Here is a 17,441-nt window from a genome sequence, read left to right as displayed (position 1 = left end):
GCCTCTGTCACATATTTCTACGGCAGGCAACGAGAACTGAAGAGCAGCTCCTGAACTCATCTAGCCTCTGTCACATATTTCTACGGCAGGCAACGAGAACTGAAGAGCAGCTCCTGAACTCAGATGAAAGCACCATGACACACAGATTAGTTATGTTATGGTCTTGTCGTACTTATTCATACAAGTGTAGAGGGCTTAAGGACTGTCATCACAAATCAAATCCAAAGATTTAGTCTGACAATGTGCAAGGAAAGCACGTGATACAGATTAGCTAGCTAGGTTCCAAATAGTGCACCAGGGGCGGTTGACCCATTAATAACTGTTTAAATCAGGCTAGCAAAATAAGTCACGGCTATCAATAATCAATTCATAAATTCATTTTCGTGTCTCTAAAAAGGTGACAAATACAGATTACGGATTGTTTCAGGATAAACACTGACAAGGAAGACATAATAATACGACCTTGTGGAAACGGATCTGCTACACAAATCATAGACAACCCAAAAGTGACTCAAGGCCAGTCGGCTATATACTGCTTCTGAACTTTACCATAGTTATAAACTTGGAAGCTTTACACACATTGCTTCCTTGTTGCTTTATGATTTGATAAATCTATCAATATGCCATCTTGACAGCCAATTTCTCCCACTGAAGACACAGATTTCTGCTTCTTCACAAACACAAATACAAATGGGGTAGAGTGGGCCTCACATGTACAGTATTCTCTGTGCATACCAGCTTGCTTTGTAGACCCAAAATAAACACACCCCTTACAATGACTGTGGTTGGAAATAATCGCTAGGGAATCAAGTCAGTTATTATTTTTAAACTCTCAGCATGAGACAGGTTATGTAGTATAGCAAAGCAAGTGGCACATCATGGTTTGGGATGTCACGGTGTTATATTTTGAGGTATGATACCATCTGGAATAAACTGCTGAGGTGAAATGACCCAGGGAGTAGAAGAGCAAACTGACAACACAAGAATTAGGCATAGAAACTGAGAGTTTCCTTTGACCTAAAGTAGTACCAGATATCACATTTTAAAATGAAAATACACGTGTGCTAACATTTGAGATGTACGTAGCTAACAGATGTGCAATATGGCTAAGATTTAAGGAATTATTTTCTTTAGCTGCAATTACTTTAAATAACTTGTACAGTATGTAAAACATTACAACAAAATAAAACGCTGGCAACAGCAACCCCAACCCCCACCGCCCCGCCCCCTCCACGCACACAAACTGCAGCTCCATGCACAGCACGGAGAAGAAGTATTTGAATCTCCTAACCAGTCTGTCCTTCGACCGCTGTTCAGCCTTTAGCCCCCAAAATAACACTGTTTCAGCATAATGAAAACACCGGATGTTGGCAGGAGGCTGATAAGGAAAGAAGGAAGGAAGAAGGGAGGGAGGGAGAGATTTGAACAGGAGCATTCAGAGCAAAATACATTTAAACAGAAACCACCTTGAATTTGAACAAAACATACATCTTCAATTGAGTACGCTGTTGTGTTCATTTAAATGTTCCAAGTACAGAACAGTACACCCTGTATTAGATTGTACAAGACTTTGTACATGGACGGCAAAACACCCACCTCACTTTTCTTAAAGGTTTTGTTGCTTCAATATTATCAGATGTATTAATTTAGTAGGCCTTACTGTTTTGCCTAGGTTTCTGTGCTTCTTGAGCCAAGAAAAGCCACGTGACCTTGTACTACAGTCACACAGAGAAGAGGTTCCCAAACCGTTTACCCGAGGCCCACCTGTTCAGCTGCATTACGCACTGCAGCCCACTATTAGCACTCCTTGGCAAAATGTAAAATTAAAAACATTTGATATGTTTAAACCTGTAACATTACCAATAAACCTAAACTATCCTTTATTCATTTGAATAAATATTGTGAAAGATGGAAATCACACAGAATATGCACTAAGTGAAAATAAAAAAAATCTGTTAGCTCTGATTTGTGAATTTCTGCTTTGATTGACAGTCCACCAATACTGCCTTGCTACACTATTTTTCTACAGTTACAGCTGATGCCAGCACCTGCTTTTCTCTATTAATAGAAAAAAAAATAGTCATTGCTCCCGCGGCCCACCCGGGACTGTGTCGCGGCCCACCTTTGGGCTGCAGACCAGTTTGGGAACCAGAGCATGTTCATGCAACTATAGGGGAGGAACACCTTTCTAACAAGAGGTTTGTTTGCTCACTGAGGGGAGTTCTGAAACCCAATATGGTGCAGCAGGGCTAGTGTGAGTTTCTAACCCTGCTCAAACTCCTGCCTCCTGATCATTTCAATAATAGACTTCATTGTGTGAAGTTCTGAACCCCAGGACTGGATGCAGCAGGGCTAATTTGAGTTTCTAACTCTGTTTTAGACAGTGTTGGGTTAAAGAGTAAATGTAAGAGCCGGGACAAATATTCAAATATGTTCGTATTTATTTTACGGTCAAATGGTATGAATTAGACTTCTCAGCCAATTCAAAATGAAAAGGCAGGGATGGAAATAAGACTCCCATTGCATATTAGTTTGAGCTATTCCAGGTTTTAATACAAGCTTGATTAGCCACAGTGTGTAAAGCTCAGCTACGTCTTATTACACTTCTAGTAAAACCAGTAATGGATATATGAAATGGGAGTCTCTGTTTCATCTGTTGAAATTTTCTTTTTAAATTGACAGAATATTTTTGAATGGGATAGCCCCATGTTAGTCCAGGCCCTAGTAATAGGCTCCATTATCGCACTCACCCTCCTCGAGGTCGTTCCTGGCTGCAGCTTCCAGCAGGGTCACATTGTTTGGGAAGGTGATGCGACGCCCCTCCTTGCCGCCTTGCCCCCCTCTGCTCCTGTGCGGGGCCTCCTTCTCCATCTGCGCCCAGGTCTTCAGCTGCTGTGCGCGCCTTTTATGAGCGTGTTTGAGCCGCTCTGCCGTTGTCATGCGACCCACCGCCGGCATCTCGGCCAACAGCTCTGCGTGTTCCGTCATGGCGTCTGACTCTCTCCCCGTCTCACTCTGCAACACACATCCCTCACACGGCAAACCTGTCTGAAACTGGCCCACATCTACAGGCAGGAGTCATGATTTAACCAGCAGGAACTTCTCTATGTGTTCAGTGTAGGCACTCAATAATGTAAGCAGGGGAATAAAGGGTTTAAATAATCATTTATGCTATTCAGATATTCAGAGCGCGGCGGAGATCCGGGAACCAAATATAAATTCCAACAAAGGGAGGTATACCGACAGCTGACCTCAATGCCTTAAATCAAAAAAATGAAACTCTTAAGACTGCCTCCTCCTGGTGAGCTTGTGTAATTGCCAAGTGCCAATTTTGTCACTTTATATACAGTATATATTTGCACAGAATTCAGAGTCTCGGACACACAGTTCTTGGGATAACTGTTGAGGTCCACTCCAGCGCAATTCACCTCATTGTTTGTTTCTCTAAAGAAATCAAAACATGCATCCGCTGTGCTGAGCATCCAGTTATCGGAATATATATTAAAATGTCAGAATGCGGATCAAAAATTGAATAAATACATTAAATAAAACAAAAAATAAAAAAGTGTGTTAAGTTGTTATTCCTCTATTAAAATCCTCCTTAAATGCTGGGCCAGCCATAAGGTATCCTGAGCATCATCTCCAAGCACGGATTGTCTGGAGCAGAGCAGAGCAAGAATGCTGAACTGCACTGTATCACTGCTTAGCTTGGCTACAGACAGAGGAAACCTCCCCCACATTGAAGGGAGGGAGTTTGAAGCTTGGCCAAACCGGGCTGCTATTATTTCTAGTGACTGCAGTTTCAAAAACCATATGACAGAAACCAGCTGGTAAGTTTAGACAAGGAAGTTTGTGCTTCCTGGTTTGAGTAGAAGAGTGGTTATATCTCAAGTGGACCAGCTGGATGGATGTCTTGAGCTTGAATGTCCAGTTGAAGAGGAAGTACGTGTGCTGCTGTGCTCTGCTCTCTTCTGACCTGCATGCAAGTTAGTTCAATCCCACACACTTCTTCAAATTCTCTGCTCATGAAGACTTGTCCTCTCTCCAGGTCAAATTCCACCAGTATCCACCCTGAGAGAGAGAGAGAGAGAGAGAGAGAGAGAGAGAGAGAGAGAGAGAGAGAGAGAGAGAGAGAGAGAGAGAGAGAGAGAGAGAGAGAGAGAGAGAGAGAGAGAGAGAGGAGAGAGAGAGAGAATAAACAGAAGATATTGCACAAGTTTTATCACTCCCCAAACAAAAAGAAACTAAAGTTTACAATTTTAGAAAAGCAAACTATGAAGGTATGAAACAGAGACTAACAGAAGTAGATTGGAGTAAAATAGAGAAAACATCCACAGAAAAAGGATGGCTGTTTTTTAAAAATGTAGTACTAGAGGCACAAAACAATTGCATCCCAAAAGTAGACAAATCTAAATCTAAAACAAAATGGCCAAAATGGTTTAATAGATCAATTAAAATATTCAGCGAAAAAAGGCACTTTACAGAGCGTTTAAAAGGGACCAAAAACAAAGCACACAGAAAGAGTACTTGGAACTGCAAACAGAAGTCAAAAAGGAAGTTAGAAAGGCCAAGAGAGAGATAGAAATCAATATTGCTAAGGGGGCTAAAACCAATTCCAAAATATTTTTCCAATTTTATAACAGCAAGAGAACATTCAAAGAGGAGGTTAAATGTCTAAGAGACACAAATGGCAAAATCATAGATGAAGAAAAAAAAATAGCAAATATATTAAATGATTACTTTTCACAGGTTTTTACAAAAGGAGGACACGGACAACATGCCTGACATGTCGACCTGTTCCTATCAAATTTTAAATAACTTTAGCATAACAGAGGCAGAAGTGTTAAAGCGACTAGGAGCTCTTAAAATAAACAAATCCCCTGGGCCAGATGAGCTCCTCTCAATAGTACTCAAAGAAATGAAAGAAGTTATTTACAAACCGCTAACCAAGATCATGCAACAGTCTCTTGACACAGGGGTTGTACCGACAGACTAGAAAATAGCAAACGTAATACCGATCCACAAAAAGGGAAACAAAACCGAACCAGGTAACTACAGACCAATAAGCCGGACTTCTATTATATGGAAACTATAATAAGATCCAAAATGGAAAATTACCTATATGGTAACAATATCCTGGGAGACAGCCAGCATGGTTTTAGGAAAGGGAGATCGTGTCTAACTAAACTATTTGACTTTTTTGAGGATGCAACATTGAAAATGGATAACTGCAAAGCATACGACATGGTTTATTTAGATTTCCAGAAAGCTTTTGACAAAGTCCCGCATAAAAGATTAATTCTCAAACTGAACGCAGTAGGGATTCAAGGAAATGCATGCACATGGATTAGGGAGTGGTTCACAGGTAGAAAACAGAAAGTACTGATTAGAGGAGAAACCTCAAAATGGAGTGAGGTAACCAGTGGTGTACCACAGGGATCAGTATTAGGTCCTCTGCTATTCCTAATCTACATTAATGATTTAGATTCTGGTATAGTAAGCAATCTTGTTAAATTTGCAGACGACACAAAAATCGGAGGAGTGGCAAACACTGTTGAAGCAGCAAAGGTCATTCAAAATGATCTAGACAGCATTCAGAACTGGGCAGACACATGGCAAATGAAATTTAATAGAGAAAAATGTAAAGTATTGCATACAGGCAATAAAAATGTGCATTATAAATATCATATGGGCGATACTGAAATTGAAGAAGGGAACTTTGAAAAAGACCTAGGAGTTTATGTTGACTCAGAAATGTCATCATCTAGACAATGTGGGGAAGCTATAAAAAAGGCCAACAAGATGCTCGGATATATTGTGAGAAGTTTTGAATTTAAATCAAGGGAAGTAATATTAAAACTCTACAATGCATTAGTAAGACCTCACCTAGAATATTGTGTTCAGTTCTGGTCACCTCATTACAAAAAGGATATTGCTGCTCTAGAAAGAGTGCAAAGAAGAGCAACCAGAATTATCCCGGGTTTAAAAGGCATGTCGTATGCAGACAGGCTAAAAGAATTGAATCTATTCAGTCTTGAACAAAGAAGACTACGCGGCGATCTGATTCAAACATTCAAAATCCTAAAAGGTATAGACAATGTCGACCTGAAAAAAGAAACAAGGACCAGGGGTCACAAGTGGAGATTAGATAAAGGGGCATTCAGAACTGAAAATAGGAGGTACTTTTTTACACAGAGAATTGTGAGGGTCTGGAACCAACTCCCCCGTAATGTTGTTGAAGCTGACACCCTGGGATCCTTCAAGAAGCTGCTTGATGAGATTCTGGGATCAATAAGCTACTAACAACCAAACGAGCAAGATGGGCTGAATGGCCTCCTCTCGTTTGTAAACTTTCTTATGTTCTTCTTATGTTCTTAAACTGGCAAATATTAGCATCCAGCTTTTGCAAATCAGATTGAGACATGAATGCAGCTCTGTTAAAGAGGAGTACAGAGTAACACAAGACAGGTATTTCTGTCTGTGTTCACGACACCAAAGGCTTTATAAATAGTGAAATTTAAAAACTACTCAGTGCAACAGACATTAGAAACATCCATCAGGACACTCCACACACAGAAGAACACTCAGATAGCATGTCTAACTCTGACACAGCAAAACGGATGGAAAAGCACAATATTGAAAAGGTAAAGAAATCTGTAAAATCAGAGTTTGAGTGTTTAAAATAACACAAGGCACTGTTTACCAATTTCTAATGACAATATAACCCTTATTAAAATTGGGCACTATAAGGATGGAAATTGTCTCTCTGTAGCCATCTTTACCGCTACTAGCTATCAAACTGGTATAAAAGCCCTACTCTTTTTATATTTAAAATATTCACATTCTAAAAAAGAATTGTAAATAGATTTTGTAAATATTAAAAGATGTTCATGCCCATCCCTGGTTCAGTTACAACGTACTGTAACATGTACAGTAACTGTCCCAGAAAGCAAAATTTCCAGTAAACCACTTGCCTGGAATATCTTTTGTGCTTTTAATTCCCGTTTTGTAATCCTCCTTTAAAAAAAGAAACAAGAGGTGCCTGTGTGCAGTAATCCCCTGATAAAAAGAGCCGCTCCTCCACACCGACCATGTTAATCCGCTACAGCCTAGCAAACTGCAGCACACCGCTCATCGTGAGCGCCACACACAGGGCAGAGATACTGTGCACTGCAGCACACTGCTCATCGTGAGCGCCACACACAGGGCAGAGATACAGTGCACTGCAGCACACTGCTCATCGTGAGCGCCACACACAGGGCAGAGATACAGTGCACTGCAGCACACTGCTCATCGTGAGCGCCACACACAGGGCAGAGATACAGTGCACTGCAGCACACTGCTCATCGTGAGCGCCACACACAGGGCAGAGATACAGTGCACTGCAGCACACTGCTCATCGTGAGCGCCACACACAGGGCAGAGATACAGTGCACTGCAGCACACTGCTCATCGTGAGCGCCACACACAGGGCAGAGATACAGTGCACTGCAGCACACTGCTCATCGTGAGCGCCACACACAGGGCAGAGATACAGTGCACTGCAGCACACCGCTCATCGTGAGCGCCACACACAGGGCAGAGATACAGTGCACTGCAGCACACCGCTCATCGTGAGCGCCACACACAGGGCAGAGATACAGTGCACTGCAGCATACTGTTCATCGTGAGCGCCACACACAGGGCAGAGATACAGTGCACTGCAGCACACTGCTCATCGTGAGCGCCACACACAGGGCAGAGAGACAGTGCACTGCAGCACACTGCTCATCGTGAGCGCCACACACAGGGCAGAGAGACAGTGCACTGCAGCATACTGCTCATCGTGAGTGCCACACACAGGGCAGAGATACAGTGCACTGCAGCACACTGCTCATCGTGAGCGCCACACACAGGGCAGAGAGACAGTGCACTGCAGCACACAGCCGGCAGGAACATCTTAGCAAGGAGTTCTATACAGCGATCTAAAGATCAGTCAACTCTTACAGTATGCTTTAGTGGGAAACCTGAAGGAAAGCCTCTTCGAGAACGCTTTGGAAGTCACTATAGTCACTCTGGCATAATTAGAATAAAGGATGGAGAAAAACTAAAGGGACTACCTATTGTAACAGGCAGGTTTCATTCGACATTATGAAGCAAAATTAGTTCATTCTCTATAGGAAGGGAACTTCTGCATTATCTATACAATTGTCTAGTCATTGTATTTTTATACCAAAGTCATTGTATTTTTTTATCTTGCTCTTAATTGTATTATTACTTGTACTGTGATTCTTGAAATGTATTTTTGTTTATGACTAAGTCGCTCTGGATAAGGGCGGTTGCTTACCTCATGAAGCACTGCACATGAAGACTGCACATCATGCATGGGTGTATGCAAAAAGACTGTGAATAAATATGAAATAAAATGACCTTACACTATACTGGGCAGCAGTGTGGAGTAGTGGTTAGGGCTCTGGACTCTTGACCGGAGGGTCGTGGGTTCAATCCCAGGTGGGGCGACACTGCTGCTGTACCCTTGAGCAAGGTATTTTACCTAGATTGCTCCAGTAAAAACCCAGCTGTATAAATGGGTAATTGTATGTAAAAAATAATGTGATATCTTGTAACAATTGTAAGTCGCCCTGGATAAGGGCGTCTGCTAAGAAATAAATAATAATAATAAAATAATATGTATTTATTTCAGTGAGAGTAGTGCAGGGAAAGAATGTTGCCCTCCCCACAAAAAAAGAAAAGCCATCACGGTATGAAACCAGGATCACCCTGCTGCTGCAGTGTTTCAGTCAGCCATCATGGGACAAGAGGGTAGAAGAGGAAAAATAGCTGTAAAATGTTGTACTGTTTAAAAAAAAAAAAAAGTACATCAAAGAAATACACAAAAGAAAAAACCTATTTTGTCTTTGCAGATTTTGATGGAGCCTATTGTAGATATTGCGTGCATTTTGGTAGAAAAACAGTAACAAATGAGGAGAAACTTGACAGGTTTTAAACAAATCCTTTAAAAATCTGGGGTTCAGCAGTTTCAAAACTGCAAGAACGTCAAGAAAAACCAGAATTCCACAAAGCAGTCATAGGCAATAATTTCTTATCTGTGATGCAACAAACTAAAGCACATGTACATCAGGAGTTGGATTCAGCTTATAGAGAAAGTGAAAAAAAAAAAAAAACAGACCGAAGCTATTTTTATATTTGAATAACTCCCAAGTATTGCTTATTATAGTTGTATGTGTTCCAAACTGCACTGAAAGGAACATTTCCTTAAAGTGAGATGAGATCACAGGGAACCTTTTGATTTTTTGATTTTTTATTGGGAAACAAGAAATACCACATAACAATTCAATACAGAAAATCACTCCCATTTTCCCCTTACACTCACCACTCCACCCTACCTCAGGTGGCAACCCCCTACCCCCTACCCCTACCCCTACCCCCTAGGTGGCAACCCCCTACCCCTACCCCTACCCCTACCCCCTAGGTGGCAACCCCCTACCCCTACCCCTACCCCTACCCCCCAGGTGGCAACCCCCTACCCCTACACCCCAGGTGGAAACCTCCTCCCCGACACCCCAGGTGGCAACCCCCTACCCCTCCCCACACCCCGCCCACCAACACCACACCCTCCCCCACACACCACGTCCTCTCCCACACGCCACCCCCTCCCCCACCCCCACCCCCACCCCCACCCCCTCCCCCACACACCACACCCCACCCCACACCCTCCCCCACACACCACACCTTCCCCCTCCCCCACACACCACACCTTCCCCCTCCCCCACACACCACACCTTCCCCCTCCCCCACACACCACACCTTCCCCCTCCCCCACACCTTCCCCCTCCCCCACACACCACACACCACACACCACACACCACACACCCCTCCCCTCCCCTCCCATGCAGGGCTAAGATTCCTCCACTTGCATCTTGTTTAAATTAGCCACTTACATTACATTACAATACAAAGTAGTATTAAATTATCTTAAAATAAACAGGACTGAATAAGTGGGCATATATAGGATTTGATACACACAGAAAAAATAACAATGCAGCAACAGAAAGAGCAAGTTCCTTTCTGCCAATATACCCTATGGTACTGAAGTTCCACTAAAGGTGTAACAGCATTCATATTAAATATTGCATTTTGCCAATATTGGCAAAATTCTCATCTTATACAGCCTTGTCCTAGTCATGGTCATTCTTAAAATGAATAACATTGCTCTTCTTTATTACAGTCCACAGGAGGAACACCTTTTCAGGACTCAGGTGTTCAGTAATTGGATTATACAACTATTGCTGTTTTTATAGATGACTATTTGGTGTTATAAATGTCAATATAATTCGGATAATAAAAGGAAAGGGTAAAGTATATTTTAAATGTATGCTCCTTTTAGTGCCACCTGACTGACGACATCATCTATGATGGCCAAACATGACATATTTACTAGTTTGAAAGGTTTGCCTTCTCAATGACTCTGTGTAATGGATTCAAGGAAGTTCCAGTGTTCTCATCCAACACCTACTGTAGGGTGGATTGTAGTGCTTGAAGTATCTTGGGCGTGACTGAACATAACTCATCCATGGTTGCTTTATGACAGCTTGTGTATTTATTTAATCAACGGTCTGGGTGTGGCTGTTACCATGGTGTGGTTCTGGAAAACAACTGCAGTAAAGAAATAAGCAGTGTCAGGAGTATAACCTCAGGACCTGGCTTTAGCACTATGATAAATAAAGACATGCAGTTAAACCTTGACTCTTCAAACACTGAATATTTTGAGAACAATAGTTGATGGTTGACTCAAAACATTATCAAGTTGGTTTTGAAAGGATCCCAATGATTCAGCATCGGCAACACGGCTAGGTAACCCACTCCATCCCCTCATTGCTCTCTATTATTATTATTATTATTATTATTATTTATTTCTTAGCAGACGATCTTATCCAGGGTGACTTACAATCGTAAGCAAAAACATTTCAAGCGTTACAATACAAGTAATACAATAAGAGCAAGAAATACAATAACTTTTGTTCAAGTAAAGTACAAGTTTGACAAACCACAATTCAATAATACAGCAGGTAATAGTGATAGTTACATCAGGATATGATTAAATAGTGATAGTTACATCAGGATGTGATTAAATACAAAGTACTACAGGTTAAAAACTTGGCATGCGAAAAGAGTATTCTACCGATTCTTCTATGCGAAAAGAGTATTCTACCCTACGCAAGTCCACTTAATTTCCCAACTGTGAGTCCTCTGGTCCTGGTTTCTGTGCTGCGCTTACAATAATGGATTGGGCTGACTCTGCCAACTCTTTGTAGAAGTGTAGATGACACACAGAGGGCACGTAGTGACTTTCTCATTCAGCTTCTAATCTAATCTGTTACTGCCTGACCTGAAACACATTGGATAGCACAGCTTATCACAGCCTTTTTATTAACCTGGGTGACGTGATAGGATCTATGAAAAATACATTTAAAAAAAAAAAAAAGCCAGAAACTGCACCCCTCCAAAATTAGAGGGTAGGACACCCTTCTTTCCACAGAGAATGTTGAGGGAATGGAAGGGGTTACCTGCAGTAGTCACATTGTTGATGTGGAAGCATTGGGACCTTTTAAAGAAGTACCTGATGTCATGTTTTAAAATAAAAAGACAGGTTTGCTATTTTTCACAACTGCACACTTCACACCTGTGTAGCAACGTGCAAAACGAGCAAGATTTATGGAATTACTTTGTCATCTACAATCTCTCTAACCCTATCAGAATGCCCTTGTACAGCGCTGCTTTTCAATGTGGATTTGAATGCAATGTAAACACTGTTCCACAGGCAGACAAAGCTTGGGGAGATAAACTGCACTAATAAACTCAAATTCTTGAACAAAGAAAAACCATTAGAAAGCTATCAGGCAGCAGACTAAATACAGAGCTGAGTCAACAGAGCCAGCTATCTTTTTTCTCTCTGTCTCTCTCTCTCTCTCTCATTAAAGTAATTGTAGCTCACAAAATAGTTCCATAAAATGCCTCTGCCATGCACATCCATGTATTATCCAGTTCCAGTATAGGTCTCAATTGTGCTGTTTTGAAAGAAACATAACATCTCGTTTAGCACCTCTTGTAGATAAGTGGCCCTGACACCTTAGAGAGCCATTGGTTTTGCTCCTGCTTTCTGTAAGTACAAACTTGCTTAGCTTATTCTAATATGATCGAGCTCCGGGGTAATGTGGCTGAAATGTACATCTATTAGAGAAAATATTCTCAGAAATATTCAAAGAAAGAGAGGGTCCCTACCTAGATTACTACCTAGGTCACCCCAGCAGTGTCTTCTGGGTCACGTTACTGGCTGAAAGCATGACAGTCAACAGGGCAAGCTGCTGATTGGTTAATGACAGGAAATAAGGGGTGGGGACAATTTCACTCTCCAGGTGACCAAGGTACTGCAACCCTGCCTGAATGCAAGACTTCTGTACCAGATATCAGGTTTTAAAATAAAAATAAATAAAGGATTCAGAGCAACTTCAGAGAGAGTCACATGTCTCAAACCAGCATAGATGCTATAATGCAAAGAAAAAGGATATGAAACTGCCTGTTTCAACCAAAGGGGTCAGGGATCTTTCCCATAGGGCACCACTGCAATGGCTTGGCATCTCAACCTACTGAATTGAATGGAAAGGCAAGGGCTGAACACGATAGGCTAACCTCACAGAACTCCTTACCATTCAACTCAAGAGCAAGCTCTGTGGTTGAGAGGCAAGTACGGGTCTTCTGCTGACATCAGTATTATTAACTCATCAGCCGCTAGGAGGAGACCCATTAACATACGGTCCCTCCAATATCACTGAACTTGTGGTCAAGTGGCTGGAAGCAGTATTGAAATGTAGGCCACTGTGTATTCCAAAGCAAGCTTATTAACAGAAGAATGTCTGGAAACTGTACGAGTCAGTCTCCAAGAGTAATTGCTGGAACACATTCAGTCTGAGAACTCCTGAGCTGGAAAGTGGGGAGATGATCCAGAGTTGGTGAATTGGTCAATTCTTTACAGCCTTACTGTGCTAAAATACCAGGCTCAAAATGATTATGTTCATAAGAGAACTTATACTGTAGATCTCAATGATATCACACAAAGGAAATGCATGAAACCTGAAATACATAACACATATTGTGTGTCAGTGTGTTTCTCCTTTCTTTAATAGGGATTTGGAAGGGGTACCAGGTATATTTTATTCACAAGATATATTTGTTTTAATATGGCACTGCCCCGGTGTTCCAGCAAATTCAGAATTAACACCATTTATCTCAATAGGAAAACATTTTCAAATTAAAAAAAAAAAAATCTTCATTCTAGCTATAGAACATTAATAAAATAATACATTAAGGCCTATTATGATACAACATATTTTACAGCTTTTCCCTGGAAGTGCTGTAATGCTACCTAAGAAAATGCAGGACTGCAGTATTCTGCAATAATGTTCTCGTAGAAACATATTGCTCAGCAAGTCTGTAGATGTTAGCAGAGTTGGAGAATCATAAAGGAGAAGCGTGTTGCAAACAGCCAAAGTGCCAAAGGAAATAAAGAAGCTCTTTAAAAGAACTAAACTGAATCTGTGCAGTGCAACGTACAGGCAATGGTCAGTCTAGCATTCTGCAAGTGTATAAATAGTACTATATTACAGAGAAAATATCTATTAGGCATAACATAAACCCAGTGCCTCATCTAATTATCTCAGAAAGGAAGGATTGAAACACTCTCCTGCACAGAACAATGCGCTTTTTATAGTTCAGACGTCAGACGCATTTCTTTGCCAACACATTTAAACCACAACACAGACCACCCCGACACAGAGAATCATGTGTGATAAATACAATCACAACATGATTACTGGTAGTAACCGAACACGTAGAAGCACACAACACAAGATACATAACTTTATGTCATTGCTGTAAGACACCAGATACAAACTGGCAAGATACAGCAATCCAATCTAAAATATACGTGTAACTGCTACAGTACGAGGCTAACTTGACATACTGTACTGAGCAAGATTTTTATTTCTGTTACAATGCTTGCCACAATAATCACACAGTTAAATCTGTGCAGTATTTTAGAAATAAACCCCTCAACTAGGCTTAGTAGTTTCCTATACATTCAAATTTCAGGACTAAACACTGAAATGCTTAAACTTACAGGGAAGGTAACACCTCTAATTGGCCTGTATGTTTATCACTTGGCTAACATTTAAATTCTAAACTGTTAATCTCCTAAATAACAGGTATACCGTATGTATCACCCCCGATACTCGGGTATATCTCTGGACCCACTGGGTACGGAGATGACAAGTTTCACACTGCATGCTTTCTGGAGAACCCAGGTCCCTTCCTCAAAATGTAGCCCGATGACAAGGAAAGCAAAGTGAGGAAAAATGTTTGCAAGTTACAGTAGTAAGTTCAGTTGGCCTACATGTCACGTAGAAGCTGATTTTTGCTTCACTGTTGCATATTTAACAGGACTTGAGACCGTCTTAGTGCAGCCTGGAATGCAGGGTGTGACCACACAAGATGACTCCCTAAGGAATTTCTGAGACTTTGGCCAGAGCAGAGGAATCAATAACGAACACCACGAGTCCAAGGAATCTTGGAAGCTCAGTTTAAATGTCTCAGAAAAGAGGACCCAGAGTGATTCTGTTTCCTGACTGTATTTCTGAATAGCACAGCACGCACACGCACACACACACAGGATTAGGAGCGTCTAAATGAGCACAGTGTCATTTATTTAAAGTTTTTGTAACTTTCAACATTTGATTTTTCAATAGCTCAAATGCTCAGTGAATCTAGCCTTCCTTACTGCATTAGAAAACATTTGTATACAATAGGGTTGTTCATTTCCCTTTAGTTTCCAAATCATTAAAAGCATGAAATATGTTTCAGCTTTATCAGGAATGTTTGTAACAATGAGGAAAGCCATCATGAGAAGCCCTCCATCACTTAATAAATTACATTTCATTATATTGAAGGCTAACACTATATTTCGCCTAAATATTTCTGACAGTGGTTAGACATTAAGGCAAAAAATGTTTAACGCTTGGCTAATGTTTAATCATTTAAACTATTAACACAAGAAAAGCAACAAAAATTCAGAATGTAATCTACGGGTAAAAAAACATCTGTTTTAATACAGCTCTAGAAGTCATGTGAGGCTACTCAAGTTTAGTACAAATAGATTTTTTTTTTTTTTTATCAATTCAACCATGCCCAGTAAAATTGAAGAAAAATCAAGAGTCATGGTGGTTTGGACACATAGCCCACTTGACAGGCAATTACCCAATTTAGGGACAAGAATGCATGCAATTGCAGATTCTACTAAAAAAAAAAAAAAAAAAAAAAAAAAAAGTCAAACAGTTTTTGTTTAAAATGTGGAGGGGCACAGTATCACTGTTAAGTACCAACGCTATCAGATCCCACATTTCCAGTAACTAGACAAACACAGCAAATCCTCAAAAAACAATATTATACTCTTGTGAAGTGTGAAATGGCTGTACAGAAAGCGCCCTGTGCTGTATAATACATGTTGTAATAAGAACATTTTTACGGACGCGAACCTGCGCTTTTACCAGGTGAGTCACTGGGGGACCGCTTCACTTATGTTAATACTTACCTACTGGTACTCCTACTAACAAGATAATAACATACAAACCATATATCTATATATTATATCGTATATTCTATAGAATGGAATCTAAAACCACATCAAATAGCAGAATAAATAAATGATTTGCATATGACAATTTTGCTTGATGTACACAGAACTACAGACAGCCTAATGTTATCACCTGCCATGTACAATATGAATGAACCCTAATGACATTTCTCAAAGTACCATTTTGAGCAGCTCACATTCAGTCTTCCTGCTCTGTGCTTGTCACAGTGGGAGCTATTTTCATCCTCAAGACCTGTTTACAGTAATACAAGAGCCATTAAGCTGTCTATTGTAATTCTGCACATAAGAAAACGGCTACACTTTTGATCTTACACGGTCCACGGTGTCGGAAAGTCGTCCTGTACGGATCATAAACAGAAGCGATTTTGGATTGGTTCACACAGATCGCTAAAGAAATGTAACTTCGGCCACAAATTATCGTCAAATAGAACGGGGTCCAGTTACTACCTAGAACCGGCCCTGGTTTTAAATTAACGGTGGCGGTAGTTTTGCAGAAATGGTCATTGGTTTCCTGCTTCTGTGTCGTGACAAACGGCTTGCTACACCGTGACACAGTCATCCACCTGTTGATATTTCTACATTACGTTTTTTTTGGTATTGTCGATTTTTCTGCTTTGCAGCTTCTGTCACAACTGCAGATGCAGTCGTTAAAACGGGAATGTAAAGTGTTATTCATTTGCGTTTTATCCAAATTACGTGCGACTAACAAAATATTAATTATTCCCGGAAAAAAAACCTAACGCCTAGCAAAAACAAAAACACCAACCAGTACTATTATACTCCAATAAAAACATAAAAATACAAGTTTATTTACCTGGAAATGCAGCTTACAATACGTGTTCCTTCTCTTCCAGTCTTTCTTTCCCAGTTTCTCCGTCCTGTCTTCTCTCACACTCTCGCTCGCCCTCCCCTCACTCTTTTCTCCCAGGGGAAATGCTTCTCCATAACAACCGCACTCACTTCCGGATCATTCCCGGCAAATTCAAACCGCGAGCGCACCAGCCTCCCAGAGGGACATTTGTAAGTGGCAGTGCACGACCGCCATATTGGGTGTGGCAAATCTCAGTCACTATCAAATTTTCAGTGAAAAACCGGGACGTTTGTGTTCTTCAATTCACTGACGCTGTTACAACAAGCCGTTAGAATTGCTGTATATAATAACATTAAACACGGATATTAAAAATAAATCAGTTGAAAGATGGCAGAGTTATCAAGACACATGTGGAGGCTTTTTATACAAAATAAAAAATAAACCTAGACATGTTCCAGTAACCGAATCTATGTAACAATAAACAAACTGTCAAAACGGCAGAAGGCAGAAAACAAGGCATATGAGAAGTATTACAAAAACAATAATAATCAATAAGATTGTTCATTGCATTCATTAATGACGCTGACACAACCTAATACATTACTAAACTATTGTGAGCATAGGGCTACAGCTTCGACATTAAACTGTGATTCCAAAACACACTTTACCATTTCAAGGTTTCAGATTAAGACAAAAGATGGTATTTGTAGAGTATTTGACCTGAAGTATCCCTACTTTTAGGTTTTGTTTTTTAAAATAATAATATATCAAAATACAAAAGTCTACACATTTATTAATGTATTCATTCTGCTATAATAGGACACAGTACAGTTTCAATAAACCAAGGCTACCATTCACAGTACAGCCATTGAGGTCAGACTTAATAATAATAATAATAATAATAATAATAATAATAATAAGTGC

General features: G+C 40.6%; 1 protein-coding gene across 1 annotated transcript in view; it reads right to left on the bottom strand.

The window, feature by feature from the left end:
• The window catches only part of ppp1r16a (protein phosphatase 1, regulatory subunit 16A), a 32,435-nt gene extending 15,701 nt beyond the window's left edge, over nucleotides 1-16,734 (bottom strand). Inside the window, exons 1-2 of the mRNA XM_033998307.3 lie at nucleotides 16,521-16,734; nucleotides 2,751-4,071 (exon numbers count right to left, since the gene is read on the bottom strand). Coding sequence (XP_033854198.1) covers nucleotides 2,751-2,988 — 238 coding nt within the window. The 5' untranslated portion in view covers nucleotides 2,989-4,071; nucleotides 16,521-16,734. The remainder of the gene's footprint in view (nucleotides 1-2,750; nucleotides 4,072-16,520) is intronic.
• Nucleotides 16,735-17,441: the final 707 nt, after the last annotated feature.

This window comes from Acipenser ruthenus, chromosome 4 (assembly GCF_902713425.1).
Source record: "Acipenser ruthenus chromosome 4, fAciRut3.2 maternal haplotype, whole genome shotgun sequence".
Taxonomy (NCBI): domain Eukaryota; kingdom Metazoa; phylum Chordata; class Actinopteri; order Acipenseriformes; family Acipenseridae; genus Acipenser; species Acipenser ruthenus.
Note: the sequence above shows the minus strand (reverse complement) of the source record. Positions and strands in the feature narration are given on the sequence as shown.